A 17,410-nucleotide genomic window follows, 5' to 3' on the forward strand; every position below is an offset into this window, starting at 1 on the left:
ATTCCACTGTCTGGACGCACCAGTTTACTCATCCATCTAACAGAGGACGTCTTGGTTGCTTCCGAGCTTTGGCAATGACGAACAAGGCAGCTACATGCATCGCTGGGTTGGCTTCTGCGTGGACCTAAATCTTCAGCTGTTCTGGGTAAACACCGAGGTGCACAACTGCTGGGTCGTACGGCAAGAGCAAGCTGAGTTTTGCAAGAAACCGACAGACTGCCCTCCAAAGCGGCTGTCCCATTTTGCATTCCCACCAGCAATGAGAGTTTCTGTTGCTCTACATCGGTGTCAGCACTGGGTGTTGCAATTTTGCCTTTGTTGCTGCGACCCTTTATCCATTTCGCCCCTATTTTCACATTTACAGGCATGAAGTCGTTCATGGTTTTCTTGTCTGAACTCTGACGCGCCCTTCGCGTGGTTTTCCTGTGTGCCTTCTCCCTCCTGAGGGACTCTACTAGAGGTTCACGGTTTCGCCAGATTTTGCAAAAGGCTGACATTTCGCTTGGTCCCTACCCGTTGATACTTTCTTCACCATTCTCGTAATTTCTGATCTTAATTTTTGTAACTACTCCCTCTACGTTCCTTAGCATTATCCATCCATCTTTGATGCTTCTAATTTCCGTTTCTCTTCCAAGATTAGAAATGGAGTCTCAAATACAATTTAGCAGCAACATATAACTTCCTACCTGCAAGTACACTCATTTTACATTCAATTCTAAATGACTAACTGGTATTTTCGTTCTGAGTTTCTCTGTAACCCAGGAGTGGGGTAACTGTGTTTTAAAGTTTCCACACATATTACACATTTTGTTTGGGACTTTTTCTGTTGACTTCTGATTTAATCACACTGGGTCAAAGAACGTGGCTTGCATGACATGGATCGCTTAAAATTTAGTGTTTTAGGGGCGCCTAAAAGCATCCAACTTTGGCTCAGGCCACGATCTCATGGTTCGTGAGTTCGAGCCCCACATTAGGCTCTGTGCCCACAGCTCAGAGCCTAGAGCCTGCTTTGGATTCTGTGTCTCCTTTTCTCTCTGCCCCTCCCCCTCATGGGCATGCTCGCGCGCTCTCTCTCTCTCTCTCTCTCAAAAATAAATATTTTTTAAAAAATTTAAAAACTTTAGTGCAGTTTTCCATATGTGGTTAACTTAAAAAAAAAATTTTTAAGTAGGCTTCATGCCCAGTGTGGAGCCCAGCGTGGGGCTTGAACTCAGAATCCTGAAGTCAAGACCTGAGCTGAGAATAAGAGTGGGATGTTTAGCCAAATGAGCCACCCAGGTGCCCCTATGTGGTCAACTTTTTAAAAAGTTACACAGATTTTAGAAGATAATCAAGAGGGGGCACCCAGATGGCTCAGTTGGTTAAGCTGCCAACTTTTAGAATTTTTTTCTTTTAATGCTTATTCATTTTTTGAGGACAGAGAGAGACAGAGAATGAGTGCGGGAGGGAGAGAGAGAGGGAGACACAGAATCCGAAACAGGCTCCTGGCTCTGAACTGATAGCACAGAGCCCGAGACGTGGGGCTTGAACTCACAAACCACGAGGTCATGATCAAAGCTGAAGTCAGACGCTTAACCAACTGAGCCACCCAGGCGCCCCTAAGCTGCCGACTCTTGATTTCGACTCAGGTCATGATCTCACAGTTCATGAATTCGAGCCCCGCCACGGGCTCTGCACTCACTGTGTGAAGCCTGCTTCAGATCCTCTGTCTCCCTCTTTCTAGCCCTCTACCGCTCACGCGCTCTCTCTCAAAAATAAATAAACATTAAAAAAATGTTTTAAAAAGAAAAGAATCAAGAGTCTATCTGTTGGATGCAGGGTTCTATGTATTTCTACCAATCGGGGCTTGTTAATACTGTTAACAGATATCCTTGGAATTACTCCTACAATCTTATTTAGTATTTTCTGTCTGACATCCTTTTTATTCTTCACATCCTGTTTTTCCTCCTTTCCTGGTGATGTCGGTTGTTTTTATTAAATACGGATTCCCTTATATCTTCTTCTGCTAGGTTAGGAGTACAGATTTTACGCATATTCTTTCATTAGTTACAATCCGTGTTTTAGATGCAGCTAAGATTTTAAAATACGTACATAACTTAGTATACTTTTTCTTAACCGTAGCCTCAAATCGTTTTACATTCTACTTCCCCCAACTGGGGTCTTATGATGACAGAATCACTCACAGAACAAACCTCACAAGACAGACACACACACACACACACACACACACGCACGCGTGTGTGTGCTCCCAGGGTCTAATTATCATCCAACGTTCAGTTTAACCTTACTACTGTTCCCGACACTCCAGGCCTTTTCTTACTGAAGTACAGCTTTCAATAAATCTTTCAGGGAAGATTGCCAGTCACAAATGTGCTCAATGTTTGCCTGAAAAAGCTTTATTTTGCTCTCAGTAGATGTAGCTATCCACTTTCAGGCAGACAGCCATTTCTCCCTCGGCCCTCTGAAAACACCCCGCGTTATTTTCTGGCTGTGCCCACGTTGACTGTCAGTCCAACCGTCGTTCACGCGCTGGGAAGTCTGCATTTTCTCCGCAGATCTTCTGTTTGTTCTCTGTTTTCTAGAATCTTGCTAGATGCTTTTAGATGTGGATTAACCTTCCCCTTTCCTTTGAGTTCTCTGAGCACCCTCTGGGGCGCCTGGTGGCTCAGTCGGTTAAGCGTCTGACTTCAGCTCAGGTCACGATCTCACGGTTAGTGAGTTTGAGCCCAGCGTCGGGGTCTGCGTTGACAGCTCGGGGCCTGGATCCTGCTTCGGATTCTGTGTCTCCCTCTTTCTGCCCCTCCCCAGCTCTCACCCTCTCTCTCTCTCCAAAATAAGTTAACAGTAAAATATTAAAATGCCAATAACGGTTGGCGTAACAGCTCACTTCCAACACGTGGGCTCCTCACGCCCACCTGTTTCTGTCATTTCTTCCCATCGTGCGTGTCACGGTGTCCGGTCCTTCATGACACTCTTCTGTCATTCACCGCCCTGAGTGTGACACACACGCTTCCCTCGAAGCCTTTGATAGACTTCTCTTCGCTGCGTATGGAAACGCGACCTGCTGACTCGGGTGGCTCACTTCTCAGTAGGAGATGGAGAATCACCCGTCCTGTGGTGCAGCCAGGCTGAGTCCTCCTGACTGTCCTGTTTTACAAGCTCTGTGTGCACAATTACTGAGGAGTGGAGGGAAAGGTGTTCAATGTCACAGGTGGAGACGCGTTCATTCATTCCCTGAGACCCTGCTTCAGGTGCGGGGACGCATCACCCTCAGCTTCAACTATGGGCTGCGGAGCTCCGGAGCAGGAGAGGGGATCTGCTCTGTTCCACGTGGAGCCCACCCTGCCTTCGGCGCGCAGCCCTCCCTGCCACCACCCGAGCAGGCGTGACATCTACAGGATGCTTCAAAGTACACCTTAGGTGTCATCAAAACTTAAAGAAGCTTTAAGCTTCAAAAAGTTCTTTCAAGGGGCGCCTGGGTGGCTTAGTCGATTGAGCAGACGCTCACGGTTTCGACTTCGGCTCAGGTCACGGTCTCACGTTTTTGTGGGATCGAGCCCCACGTCATGCTCAGTGCTGACAGCACGGAGCCTCCTTGGGACTCTCTGTCTCCCTCTCTCTCTGTCCCTCCCCCACTCTTGCTCTCTCTCTCAAAATAAACAGAGAAATGTTAAAAAGGGAAAAAAAAAAGTTCTGGGGCACCTGGGTGGCTCAGTCATCTGACTTCGGCTCATGTCACGATCTCACGGTTTGTGAGACCGAGTCCCGTGTTGGCTCTGCAAATGACAGTGTGGAGCCTGCTTGGGATTCTCTCTCTCTCTGCCCCTCCCCTGCGCACGTACGCACTCTCTCTCAACATAAATAATTTAAAACTAAATAAATAAGCTCCTTCTGTGTAAATTTCCTTCTATCTAGTCAATTTTCTTGACTAAAGCGTTGACGTAGACTTGTGTATGAACATTAATACCAAAACTTAGATTATTTCACCTTAAATGAGACCACTGCTAAGTGGTGCAAGGTAATAAATTAAAATTTTCCAAAGTTTCAAAGCCGACATTAACGATATTCCTCTTTCTTGTTACAAGTTTTTTAAAAGACGACCAGGAAAGTGTGCCTGACACAGAAAAGCCTGACTGTTTTATGAATCTTCTAACACTTGAGGAAACATCTCTTTGACTTCCTATCAAGCTCCCAGCTTTTATTTTTGCAACATTCCATCCTCTTTCTGCCTAAGCAATTTCAAAAACCTGATTATTCTAATTCCTCCCAGCTCTAAACCCTACAAATTATTGGACTTAACTTCTGTAGGAATCCACACCGTGAGTCATGTGCCTTTTTCCTGGTCCCTTCCCCCAAACCAGACTGGGTCCCTTCTTGGGCTGCCCACCCCATATCAAAGTATGTATCCCTAAGACCCAATTTGCTTTTAACCCCTGTCCTTTCTTTTCCACGATGATCCCATCAGAAATTAACACAAGGGGAACAGAAGAAATCACAGAAAGGTGGAGAATTACCAAGAGCACAGACACACAAAACCAGCCTAAGTGCAAATATGAAAATGCCAAAATCAGGGCGCCTGGGTGGCTCAGTTGGTTAAGCCCTCCAACTTCGGCTCAGGTCGTGATTTCGCGGCTCGTGGGTTGCAATCCCACTTCGGGCTCTGGGCTAACAGCTCAGATTCTGTGTCTCCCTCGCTCTCTGCCCCTCCCCCACTTGGGCACACACTCTCTCTGAAAAGCAAATAAACATGAAAAAAAGAATGCCAAAAGCCACAAGATTTCACCATGAAGGAGCCCTGGATAGGTAACATCAAGTTGCCCTTAAGTTGCATCCTTAGATAAATCTCCGTAGAACTGACTGTGAAGTTTTGCCCACTGAACAGAAAGACAGCTTTCCCCTCGCTACCGTTAATTTATATGACAAACCCTGTGAGCGTTCCAAGCACCAAAAATCACCTCTCTCTGCCTTCTCCGATAGCTTAAGACACATCTTGCTTCCGGACGGACGACATAAATGGAGGGAAGACACAGAGAGGCTCACAGCTCAAGGCTCTGATGGCCAGATGCTTTAGCACGGGGTAGAGCTCGGGGACAGGGGCGTGGCGGGGCCACTGTCCCACGCAATACTGGCTCCCTGCAAAAGGAACACCGAGTCCTTTTTTGTCCAAGCGGAAATCCTCTTTGGAGGATCGCTTTCGGTTAGCAAAGACAAGTACGGAGGTAGGTCTTTTGCAAAAGCGAACCAGTGGAGAATGGACTTTCCAAAAGCAGGGGGCACCTGTATATGAAGATCTCACAGCCACACATTTTCTCCCCGTTTTTGAATTTGTTTTCCTTAAAGGGGAGAAGAGCCAAGGCCAGAATCTTCTCAGATGAGGGGCAGGAACGATTTCTTGGCATACAGAGCCCCAGCACGTGGCAAAGTCACAGTTGGAAGATAGGGCATCTGGGTCACCATGATTTTGTCGTTTCTTACCCTGGTGATTGGTGAGCCGGTCAGGCTGCGCTGGGAAGCCAGGTCCTGCCAGGTCTCGTGGGCTGACGGGGGGTGTCTGCTCCACCTGGTCCTGCAGAAAATAGGAACACAAAGGCTTCAGTCAAAAGTTCACACTTATCCACATCCACCATCGCTCACATTGCCTTCTTCCTGTTTCTTCAATTTCTTTACCTTTCTAGTTCTCAAGGACAGCTGTTTAAAGTACACCGGATGGGGCACCTGGGTGGCTCAGTCGGTCAAGCGTCCGACTTCGGCTCGGGTCATGATCTCGTGGTTCGTGGGTTCGAGCCCCGTGTCGGGCTCTGTGGTGACAGCTCGGAGCCAGGAGCCTGCTTTGGGTTCTGTGTCTCCCTCCCTCCCCAGCTTGCACTCTGTCTCTCCTCTCTCTCTCTCAAAAATAAATAAACATTTTTAACGTAACGTAACATAACATAAGGAAGTTAATCTTGAGAAGGTACCACTCTGTTTAGCAAGGGAGTCAGGACAGAAGTTACTCTCTGTTTCTGGCTTCAACTGCTTTGCCTGAAGAGCAACTCAAAAAGAATTACTGTCAACCGCTGGATTTAAGCAATGAATATAAATAATTAGCATTCCAGGGAGCACACGCATTTTCTGCAACAATTACTGGTAATCAAGCCCCAGGCGGTCTGTTATCTGGTACGGAAACATCCAGAGTCTGCCTTATAATTGGCCCCCCTCTACCAAGCGGGAGGGCTCGGTGGCATTTTTTAAGATGTCAAGATGAGGACAACAATCTTAGGCAAAAGTTACAACAGCAATATTACGACCAGCTCCACAACTCTAGCAAAATGTCTTCATGAGACTTTGAACCAAGCCAATGAAAGACGCATTAAAATACGGGCAAAGAAAACGGGTCCTTTAAGATTTACACGCTTGTAACAAAATACTAGCAGGAATTAACCTGGGGTGGAAAGAGGTCAAATTTCTCTTCCAGATTTAAGAAATTTTGACCATGCACATGTATTACCTCTGTAATTAGCTTTTAGAACTCTGTCTGCAAAACACATCGGCTCTGAGAGTAATAATGTATTGGCAAAAATAGCCAATTCATCAACCTCATCCCTACCTCTGCACAGGAACCGCAGACTGCCTCGGGTGGAATGTTCCACGTGCCTGGGCACCTGCACCAGCCACTGTGCACAGAGCCTACACTGCCAGCAGGACTCCCACTTTACAGATGAAAACACTGAGGCTCAGGAAGGTTATGTCCACCTTACTACCCCTGCTGGGAAGGGGCATCCCGGGGATTAGAACCCAGGCAGTGGGGTTTTTAGATCCCAAGTGCCTTCCCACCAAGCTGCCCAAGAAACTCCAAGAAACTCATTCATTTTGAGGAAGTTGCTTTATCACCCGAATGTTCCCCCAGCAAGTGGCTGACTGTCCAGAGCCTGGGAGCATAGAAACGGATGGGCGATACTCTATGCCCTCCGCCGTGTGCACGCTGACCCACACGTATACACTGCACGCTGACCCACACGTATACACGTGTGGGTGTGGTCAATGCAGTGCTGGGGGCCGCTCTCTAGAGCTGGGGAGGCAGATTCGGGGGCACTGGGGAGATAGTCCAGAAGGTTCAACCCACCGACATCTACCCCTCAGAAGGACACGGCTCACTCCCTGGGGAGGCCCAGCCACCGTCACCCCTTCCCCCAGAAAATCTGGGCAAAACGGATCAAAGCCCCAAGGTGCGACAGGATATTCTCACTGCTTCTCTCCCTCCAAAACAAAGGGCGTTCTTTTTTTTTTTTTTTTTTTAAAGATGTAATACCTGCTAACTATGAAAATCTAGATGCTAAAGAAAAGCACAAAGAAAAAAATCCAAATGAGCCTCTCTCCTCTCACCCAGGGATGGATCCTATCAGTTTTCGGTCTGTTCTCCCAGAGAGAAGACAAAATGCACAAACATGATACGTCTGTGCGCGACGTTTGAATTACTTACGGAGAACGTGTAGGGGAAATCTGGATCGCATGGGGTTACAAATGATCCCGCTAAAAAACGGACTCAGAATCAAAGGACACATGTTACTGAATTTGAGCCTATCTTGCTGAAATCTCCCATGGCAACGGAGCATCTCAATCAGCACTTCCAAGCCCTGGACCACTCCCCTAGGCGGGTGTGCAACCTGACTTTAGTCCTTCAAGTGACATTAATCCATTCCATACTGGTGACCATACGGTTAGTTAACAACGGGTTTCTGGGGCGCCTGGGTGGCTCAGTGGGTTGGGCGTCCGACTTCGGCTCAGGTCATGATCTCACGGTTCCTGAGTTCGACCCCTGCGTCGGGCTCTGTGCTGACAGCTCGGAGCCTGGAGCCTGCTTCGGATTCTGTGTCTCCCTCTCTCTCTGCCCCTCCCCTGCTCGTGCTCGGTCTCTTCCAAAAATAAACGAACATTAAAATAAATAAACGAGAAAGAAAGAAAGCAAGCACAAACGGAAGTTTCTGATTAGAAAAGAAGAGATGGGCTGGTCTGGAGGACACGAAGTCTGGAGACAAGAGGACACCACCAGGAGCCCCACTGAGGTGCTGAGGACGGAACTGGGCTGTTGGGGTTAGTGCACAAGGTGGTACCCCAGACCCCCAAATGCAGCGAAGCCTCCCCTTCCGGGTTCACCCCTCCCCCTCCGCTAGTGTCTGCCATTTCAGCCGGCATTTCCCCATCCAGCCGGCTCTTTGCCATCGGGATACATATTTTTTCTTTCTTTCCCAAATTGTAAAACAAGCAGGTACGTTTTGGGGAAGCACAGAGCAGATGGAAAATAAAAATGAACCTGAATCCCACGAGGGCAGGTGGGGTAAGTGATAGCTCTCCTGTGGACCCCGCACCACTACTGTGCACGGCCAGACACTGGAAATCACACGGGGTCAACGATTTGGGCTTCCGCTGCCTTCCCCTACCCGGTTAACGCTACAAGATGCTTTTTTTTTTTTAATTTTTTTTGATGTTTATTTTTTCGAGAGACAGAATGTGAGCAGGGGAGGGGCAGAGAGAGAGAAAGACACAGAATCGGAAGCAGGCTCCATAATCTGGGCTGTCAACACAGAGCCCGACGCGGGGCTCGAACCCACAAACTGTGAGATCATGACCTGAGCTGAAGTCAGACATCCAACCAACTGAGCCAGCCAGGGGCCCCTATTTTATTTTTTTTAATGTCTATTTTTGAGAGAGAAAGAGAGAGAGAGAGAGAGAGAGAGGATGAGCAGGGGAGAGGCAGAGAGAGAGGGGAAACAGAATCTGAAGCAGGCTCCAGGCTCTGAGCCATCAGCACAGAGCCCGACGCAGCACTCGAACCCACAAACAGTGAGATCACGACCTGAGCCAAAGTCGGACACTTAACTAAGCCACCCAGGTACCCATACAAGATGGTATTTGAAAGCCTTGGTAAATACTGTTTTTGGATTCCAAACTACTCTAGTGAACACCTGCAGCCACTTGCAAATCTCAGCATCAAACAACAATCCAAGAAACACCTCTGTGCATAAAACTGTCCACATTTCTGATTATTTGCATCGGATCCCTGAAAACAGAACCACCGGGCCAAAGGTTTCATGCGCATTCTTGTTTTTGAATCTAGATACATTTTGTCAAACTCTTGTCTGTATCGCTTTACCCTTCCACCCAAGACAAGAGAACCACCCGCTTCATAACATCTGTGGCACGCTGACACTGGTGATTTTTCTGGAATTTTTTTCTGGCCAATGCCGGAGGTAAACCGTAGCCTTGGCCTGTGGTTTTTGGTGCAGGTCTTAAATACCGAAGTTGACCATTTCTCATAGCTCATTAGGCCTTTCTCTTTCTTCTTCTGGACTACCCTCAGACAGGTCAGCTAGACCGAGCGCACCGGGGCTTTCCAGGCGAGCCACAGCCCACCCACCCCTCGGGAGCTGAGCCCCTTGGGGACAGTTACGTGGAGTCTGAGTCAACTGGTTCATCTGGAAAATGCATTAAATGACCCCCCTCCAGAAGGTTTATTGGCAGAAGGTTTGTTTACACCCTGAAGTGCAAAGCCAGGGCCCAAGGCTTGGGAGAGCACCCCCCAGGTGGCCTGTGGATTCCTCCGCCCACTGGAAACTCTGGTTTATTCCTCAAATCCTTCCAGGATGAGCTCTTCATGTGGTAAGAAACACAGTTGACTGCTATTCGTAGCAAATGCTTCTCCCATCCTGTCTGCCGTTTTAACTATACTTTTGATTCTCACAAGTTCAATTCAAGGTAGGCAAGTGCCCTGACCTTTTCTTTTCAGTTCACTGCTGCCAGCTTGATAACTGCCCTTGCCCTCTCTCAAGGAATCTGGAGAGCATCCACGTATGTTCTACTTGGTCCCTTTTCTGACTTGATGTACTCTGACTCCTCCCTGTCTCGGACGTTTATTTTGGTGGAAAGGATGCAGTGAGACCAGATACTGGCCCCAGTTCGCTCTGCCCTTTTGCCTGAGCTGGAAGGTCACCTTCATCCCACCTTATAATCTCCACACGTGCGTGTGTCTGAGCCTCAGCCACCCAGATCTGCTGGTTCCTGAGCCCTGGCCACACTCTCTGTATCACATCTTCTGACACGTTTCCAGGGGCACACGCTCGTCCTCCTTTTCCTTTTACATGAATTCCTCATTTTCTTCTAGAATTGCTTCCAGAGTTTGCTTAAATTATTAAAACATCTCTTCTGGGGGCGCCTGGGTGGCTCAGTTAAGCAGCCGACTTCGGCTCAGGTCATGATCTCATGGTTCATGGGTTCGAGCCCCACGTCAGGCTCTGTGCTGACAGCTCAGAGCCTGAAGCCTGCTTTGGATTTGATGTCTCCCCCTCTCTCTGCCCCTCCCCTGCTCATGCTTTGTCTCTCTCTCTCTCTGCTCTCTCTCTCTCTCTCTTAAAAGTGAATTAATGTTAAAAAGAGAAGGAAAGAAAGAAAGAAAGAAAGAAAGAAAGAAAGAAAGAAAGAAGAAAAAGAAAAGAAAAGAAAAGAAAAAAAGAAAAAAGAAAAGAAAAAAGAAAAGAAAAGAAAAGAGAAGAGAAGAAAACAAGGGGGTGCCTGGGTGGCTCAGTAGGTTAAGCATCTGGCTCTTGGTTTTGGTTCAGGTCATGATCTCACAGTTCGTGAGTTCGAGCCCCATGTCGGGCTCTGTGCTGACAGCTCAGAGCCTGGAGCCTGCTTCCAATTCTGTGTCTCCCTCTCTCTCTGCCCCTCCCCCACTCACGCTCTGTCTCTCTCTCTCAAAAATAAATGTTAAATTTTTTTTTAATTCTCTTCTATAGCATTTAGTTACATATAAATGAGTAATTAGTACTCATTAGAAATACACGTGTTGGTGGAAATCAGACCACAGGTACGTGGAGAGAGGATAAACCAAGGGTAAGAGGGTCAGCCTTCCTACCACCCCCCTAGGCCCCACCCAGCCCGTCCCTCTGGGACACATAAGCCCCCGGGGCATCCCCTGAACCCATTCAGGCCCTAGACTAACCCGACACCACTGAGGTATCTTTCTAGAATACAAGTAACTTTCCAGATTTAGCAAATAAAAATACAGGATGTCCCGTGAAACCGGCATTTCAGATAGACACCCTAGCCGCTTTTTGGTCTAAGTATGTCTCAACTTACATGGGACTTCGCCTAGAAAGAAACAAAACAAAACAAAACAAAACAAAAAAAGCTTTTGTAGTTTGTCTAAATTTAACTGGACATCCTATACTTTATCTGGCAACTCTACACCTCAAGGACTGTCAAAATCCGACAGGGATGCATGACAAATTACAGCAGTAAGAGCGTAATTTCGAAGCGTGGCTCATTTGCTCGTATATAAAACTCCCAGGTCAATAAAAACCGTCCTTCTAAAAACTGAACAGACAGACGCTTCAGTCAAGAGTCCCGTTATCCTGGGAAGCAAAAGCAGATGGAACAGTATGAGAGACGGTAGCGTTTGTAAAATACAGCCAGCAGGGAGAGGCTAACTGCCCCCACCCCATGGTTCCGGAAGGTCAAGGCGCAAACGTCCCGTCCCTCCGCTCTTCAAAGGCAAACAGTGGCCCCTGGCCAGGCTCAGGGTGATGAAAACCCGGCCAGGAGTAACAAGCCTGTCACTGTGCGGCTGGGTCTCCCAGGGCTCCGTTTTTCTGTTTGTCCGGGTGGGTTTCCCGTTCCAGATTAGCCAGCCTCCCCGGAGGGTCAGGGGCCGATCCTACAGAGCTTCCTCCTTGGCAGGAGGCCCGGAGCCTGGAGGGAAAGTCCAGGATTCTTCTCCGAAGGTGGCTGCTGGCAGCTACGGCTTCTTCAAACCCGAGCCCTTCGTCCCTGGGCCATCTACGCCTCTGGGGAAGGTGGGAGCCCGGGACAGTGAACCGAAGCCCCTTCAGTGGCCGAGCAGGTCACTTCACTGTCTGGGGCCAGACTGCCCCCCCAGACCCGCGTGGCTGTAGAAACACTTTCCAGAGTCGGAAGCGGGCATCCGGTGGAGCGGGGCAGACACACTGCCTCCGTGAAAAGGAAGGAGAGCGGCCTCCTGCAGCGTAAAGCTGTGCTGAGTGATTTTGTTCCGAGCTGGGGGGTGCCGGGGGTATGAGCCCGCAAGGTCAGCCGCAGCCGGCATGCCGGTCCCGGAGCCCCCGTGGGACGTGGCGATGGGGCACGGGGAGGCGGAGGATGGGATGAGGGATGCATCGTCCAGCTGGACTGTGCTGTCTTCTAGAAAGTTCCTTCGTGAGCCATACTTCCGGGAGTTGCAAGAATGCGCCCGCCCCCCCCCCCCCCCCCCCCCACCGACCCTCGCTCGCTCCTCTAGGCCTCTTGCTGGCCCCAGGCTGGCTTCTCCAGACCCCTCCAGGCCCTCCCTGAAATACTCTTCCTCTCTCATTGGGCACATGCCCGCTGCACACAGGCAGGTGCTTAACCTACCTCTCTCTGCCGATGGAGCACTGATGTTTCATTTTATCTATTTATTTTTTTCAACATTTATTCATTTTTGAGAGACAGAGACGGGTGGCGGGGGCCAGAGAGAGGGAGACACACAATCCAAAGCAGGCTCTAGGCTCTAAGTGGTCAGCACAGAGCCCGACGCAGGGCTTGAACTCACAGATGGTGAGATCATGACCTGAGCCGAAGTCGGTCGCTTAACCGACTGAGCCACCCAGGCACCCCGAGAACCCAAGGTTTTAAAGGTTATATGTAAAGGGTGCCTCAAGCCGGGCTCTGAGCCTGGTGGGCCTGGCTGTCCGTGGGGTCAGACCCCACCCCAGAGTAGCACACGAGCCTCTCCAGGCAGAATGCAGACTCCCAGGCCCGTGGGCCCGCAAGGCCCTCATTTCAAAGGCGGGGCTGAGTCTGAACTCCTTACCTCAGGTGGTTTGCTTACACGGAATATTCCAGGGGCCACCTTCCTGGCCTGGCTTCCCTCCAGCTCAAAGGCACAGTTCACAGCAGGCATGCCTCCCCATCCCGCTCTGCCCGGGGATTCTTCACTATGTGGAATGTTCTCCGCCTTGTCCTCCACACACACCATCCACTCATCCTCAAGGTCTGAGAAGCCGCTTCCTTCAGGCGCCTTCTCTGACAGCCCAGATGAAAATGGTCCCGTACCCCTCGTCCTGCTGCACTCTTTAATTCAAAGTGGGAAGTAGGAGGGCGAGCTGACCAGCGCGTGCCCCTTGTCCCTGATGATCCCAGATCTGGGGCAGGGATGCCTCTGCCCCCCCGGGGGAGGCAGTGAGGGTGAAGGCGAGGGTGGAAGGAATATCATGGAGCACTGTCACCAGGGCACGCCCCCACCTGTATGAGCCTGGCAGGACACACTTTCCGTGAGATGCATCACAGCACGGCCTGGGCACACACAGGGCCTGACTCCACACACGTCAGCTGGCCCCCGCATCCTGTGACAAGCGGGGCCTTCAATAAATCGGTGCCCACGCTGGCTGCCCAATGCACAAGAGGAACACCGCTCTCGAGACAGAGACTGGGCGGTTTGAGCAGTTCCTTATCTGAATAAAAATACAGGACCAACGCACGCGTGCCTCAGAGAACATGTGAGTGTAACGGTCAGCGCGGTATCTGCCGGGTAACAAATGGGAGCGTACTGCTGAAGGCCAGACTCCGGGGTCAAATCCCAGTCTCCCACCTGTCAGTGTGAGGCTTTGTGCAACTGTGTGCTTCCTTGGGGCAGACTGGTGGCTTCAAACGTTGGCTGGGGGAAATAAATTCAGGCGACGTAAACCAAGGACTTGTCCAGCAAGGGAAGGTTCCAGGTGTCCGTGAACAGCAGGCCCCGACACAAATACTAAACAGCTGGGACAAGATGTCTGTAAGAGACGTCTCTGTCTCCAGTGGGCATCAGGGCTGTGTCCTTGGCCCCACGCAATGTACAATCTTTTCAAGGACCTGAATGAAGGCACAGAAGGCGCCCTTAATTACTCTAAGATAACCCAACATTAACACCACCTGGTACGGAACGAGGGGATTCGAAATGTCTTCACCCAGTGAGGACACTCCATCAAAACCCATGAGCTGAAATCCTAATGCAGATAGATTTCAAATGCTACAGGTACACCAGGGGCACCTGGGGGGCTCAGTTGGTTAAGCGTCCCACTCTTGGTTTCTGCTCAGGTCATGATCTCACTGTTTGTGAGTTCAAGTCCTATGTCAGGCTTTTCACCGGCAACACAGAGCCTGCTTGGGATTCTCTCTCTCTCTCTCTCTCTCTCTCTCTCTCTCTCTCTCTCTCTCAAAAAAAAAAAAAAAAAAAAGAAAGAAAGAAAGAAAGAAACAAACAAACTTAAAAAATAAAAATAAACATCACAGGTACACCAAACCCCAAAACAAACAAACAAAACACAAACAACAATGCATGAGAACAGCGTGGGCAAGGGGAAGGGGCTGTCCAGGGAGGCCGGCCTGAAAATGCAGTGAAAGCCAAGCCAGAGGTGCTCTCCCGGCCCTCCCACACCCTGCCCTGCGCTGCCCTGGCAAATGCCACCGCTGGGGCCTTGTCCCACCAGGCGGCCCCCTCCCCACCCACTGCAGCCCACCGACTGGTGAGGTCGTGGGTCCCTCTCGCATGCAACAAGCCAGTGCTTCTGAAGCTCGGTATGTGAAACACAGTCACCCTGGGTCTCGTCACTTGATACAAAACACAGGTAAAGGTGTAAAAGAAATCGGAATCCAATTCTAGAAGGGAACGCACTGTCTTGCAGTCTACTGTAAATTCCCCGCGTCCAATGCCCACGGGGTCAGCTGCACACGTCACTCTATAACTTCCAGATGGACACAGTTAGGGGTGGTCAAGATCTCACACTGGGCCTCCCTCCAGCTACAGACGATCATCAATTTTCATGAAAACGGACTAATTTTTCAGTAATTACTCACCACGCCAGCCCTCCTGTGTAGTGAGAGTAATGCTTCCTATTTATATAGTACTGATGCAAGCTGCTGACTCAACCACACACATACCTGGATCTACACTCATCAGAGAAACAAAACCTCGTCTCCAAAAGAGGAGGACACCAAGCGTGGCAGCGACAAGGCCACTATTTAGAGAACCGACTTCCATGAGAACTTCGTTGCGCCCAAGCACCACAGACCTAAACAGACAGACTGCCCCATAAACACCATACTGAGACACTTCCTTCTACACAATTAGCTCTAACTGTCCTGATCCTGGACATCGTAAAGCGAAAGCAGTGGACGAATTGCCTTTCTTTCCTTTTTTTTAATGTTTATTTATACTTGAGAAAGAGACAGAGGGCGAGCAGAGGAAGGCAGAGAGAAAGGGAGACACGGAATCTGCGACGGGCTCCAGGCTCGGAGCTGTCAGCACAAGAGCCCGACGCGGGGCTCGAACTCACAGACTGCGAGATCACGACCTGAGCCGACGTCGGACGCTCAACCGACTGAGCCAGCCAGGCGCCCCTTTTTTATTTTTATTTTTTTTAAGCAGCTTTACTGGGATAGAAGTTACACGAACATAAATGTAATCTGCACATCTGTGTGCCATCCCACGAATGTCAGTGTAATTACCGCACTCGTACGCTTATCACCACCATCTAAATTTAGAACGCTTCCATCACCCCACAAAGAAACCTTGTGCCCAGAGCCTGTCGATCCGAACGCACGGCTTCCCCCAAATTCCCTTTGCTGCCTCAATTTTCTTCCCGTCTTTTGATCTGGCATGCCCACCTCAGTGAGGCAGCCCGCCTCACTGGCTAACAACGCTGGCTCTAGGGTTCCTAGAAATCAGTAGTTGAGTAGCGTGGGGAAGACCACTAGAGCTCACCGTGTCAGGGTTTGGAACATTCAGGGTGATCGCGCACGTGAAGAGTCACGGTTAAGTTCCTAGTGGCTGTTTTCACTGACACCACGACTCATCTGGCTGTTACGGCCGCCTCCCTCACCTCCGTCTCCCCCGACTCCTCCATTGCCTCCACCTGCTCTGCCTCCAAGACCCCCGTCTTCACCTCCTTCATCACCACCTGTAGCGTGAGAACCGCGAGAAGGGCCACCTGTGCACAGCTGACGGCACGGCGAACCCAAGGTGCGTAGGTGACTAGATGGCGCGCGTTCAGGTCACGTGGGTCCGACTCCCTTGGAGTTTTCTCTTCCTGCAGCGGGTCCCACCGACGGCGGAGCAGCTTCTGATACCGTGTCCCCGGCAGGAGACCCCAAGTGCACAGGGAACGGGATCCCCGGGCTGTGGACTCGCTCACTCAGCCGTTTGTGAAGAGAACGGGAATAGCTTCCGGGAACAAGTGGGCCCCACCAAGTCCCTAAACCCGCAGGGCTCACGGGGCTTCTGCCCCCAACTCAGCCCTGATCCAGAACCCTGCCGGCCTCCTCGGCAGCCCCTAAAGGACAAATCACCTCTTCCCGTGTGCGAGGCCTTCTACCCGCATCCGGGACTTTAATTCTGGACGTGCTGACCGGGGGACGCACGGAGCACAATTGAGAACTAGCTGTAAGTGGCCAGTAAGCAGGCCCAGGCTGTGCGGCAGGAAGGAGATGGGAGGTAGGTGGGCCCAGGGACAGGGGGACAACTATCACCCCGGGGGCGCGGGCCTGGAGGTCAGAGGTTGGGGCCCCCATGATTTCACAAGGGGGGGAGGTTCTGTGTCTCAGGAGCTCTAGTGAAAGGGGGGTGAGTTCTAGCCAATACAGTGACTGTGGCTCAAAAAAGAAGGCAAACGTCTCAGGTGGCGTCATTCCAACTGGTAAGAAGCGTGATGGCAGAAACACTCTGCCGCGGCCACAGCCCCATGTTTCCTGTGCCCCTAATTCTCCCGCCCACTCTTGCTTTCGTGAAGGCTGATGGCTTTCCAAAGTCATTCACTTACCGACTTTAGTACAACGGGGGCCCCTGCCCAAACCACAACGCTGTTATCAGCTTTTTAATGGCTATTTCGGTCACCTAAGGGGATCTCCGGGACTCTAGAGAAGGTCAACGGGAGGAAGACGAAGGCCACACAGGTTTTCCCAGGCTCTCTGGGAAGGGAGCACGCCCCTCCCCGGCAGGGGTCACTGGTTCCCACCCACACACGCCGTCTGCCCAGGCGCCGGGCACCCCTCCTGGTGGGGGAGCCAATGAGTCAGAGTCGATGGGCACTTGTCCAATGACCGGGTCACCCAGTGCTGCGTGGCTGCCCACATATTACTTAACACAGAAGAGCAAACACAGGTTCTGCGTGTGATACGAAACAGGAAGGACAGGGGCGCCTGGGGGGCTCGGTCGGTTGAGCGTCCGACTTCGGCTCAGGTCATGATCTCACATTCCGTGAGTTCGAGCCCCGCGTCGGGCTCTGTGCTGACAGCGTGGAGCCTGGAGCCTGCTTCCGATTCTGTGTCTCCCTCTCTCTCTGCCCCTCCCCCACTCACCCTCTGTCTCTCTCTCTCTCTCTCAAAAATAATAAACATTAAAAACAACAAC

General features: G+C 50.6%; 1 protein-coding gene across 6 annotated transcripts in view; it reads right to left on the reverse strand.

Annotated features, from left to right (window-relative positions):
- Positions 1-17,410, reverse strand: part of GRB10 (growth factor receptor bound protein 10) — a 185,221-nt gene that overhangs the window by 91,226 nt on the left and 76,585 nt on the right. For all 6 annotated transcript variants that reach the window (XM_045494287.1, XM_045494290.1, XM_045494291.1 and 3 more), the window contains one exon: positions 5,476-5,566. In XM_045494287.1, the coding sequence (XP_045350243.1) occupies positions 5,476-5,566 (91 nt within the window). The remainder of the gene's footprint in view (positions 1-5,475; positions 5,567-17,410) is intronic.

This window comes from Leopardus geoffroyi, chromosome A2, assembly GCF_018350155.1.
Source record: "Leopardus geoffroyi isolate Oge1 chromosome A2, O.geoffroyi_Oge1_pat1.0, whole genome shotgun sequence".
NCBI lineage: Eukaryota > Metazoa > Chordata > Mammalia > Carnivora > Felidae > Leopardus > Leopardus geoffroyi.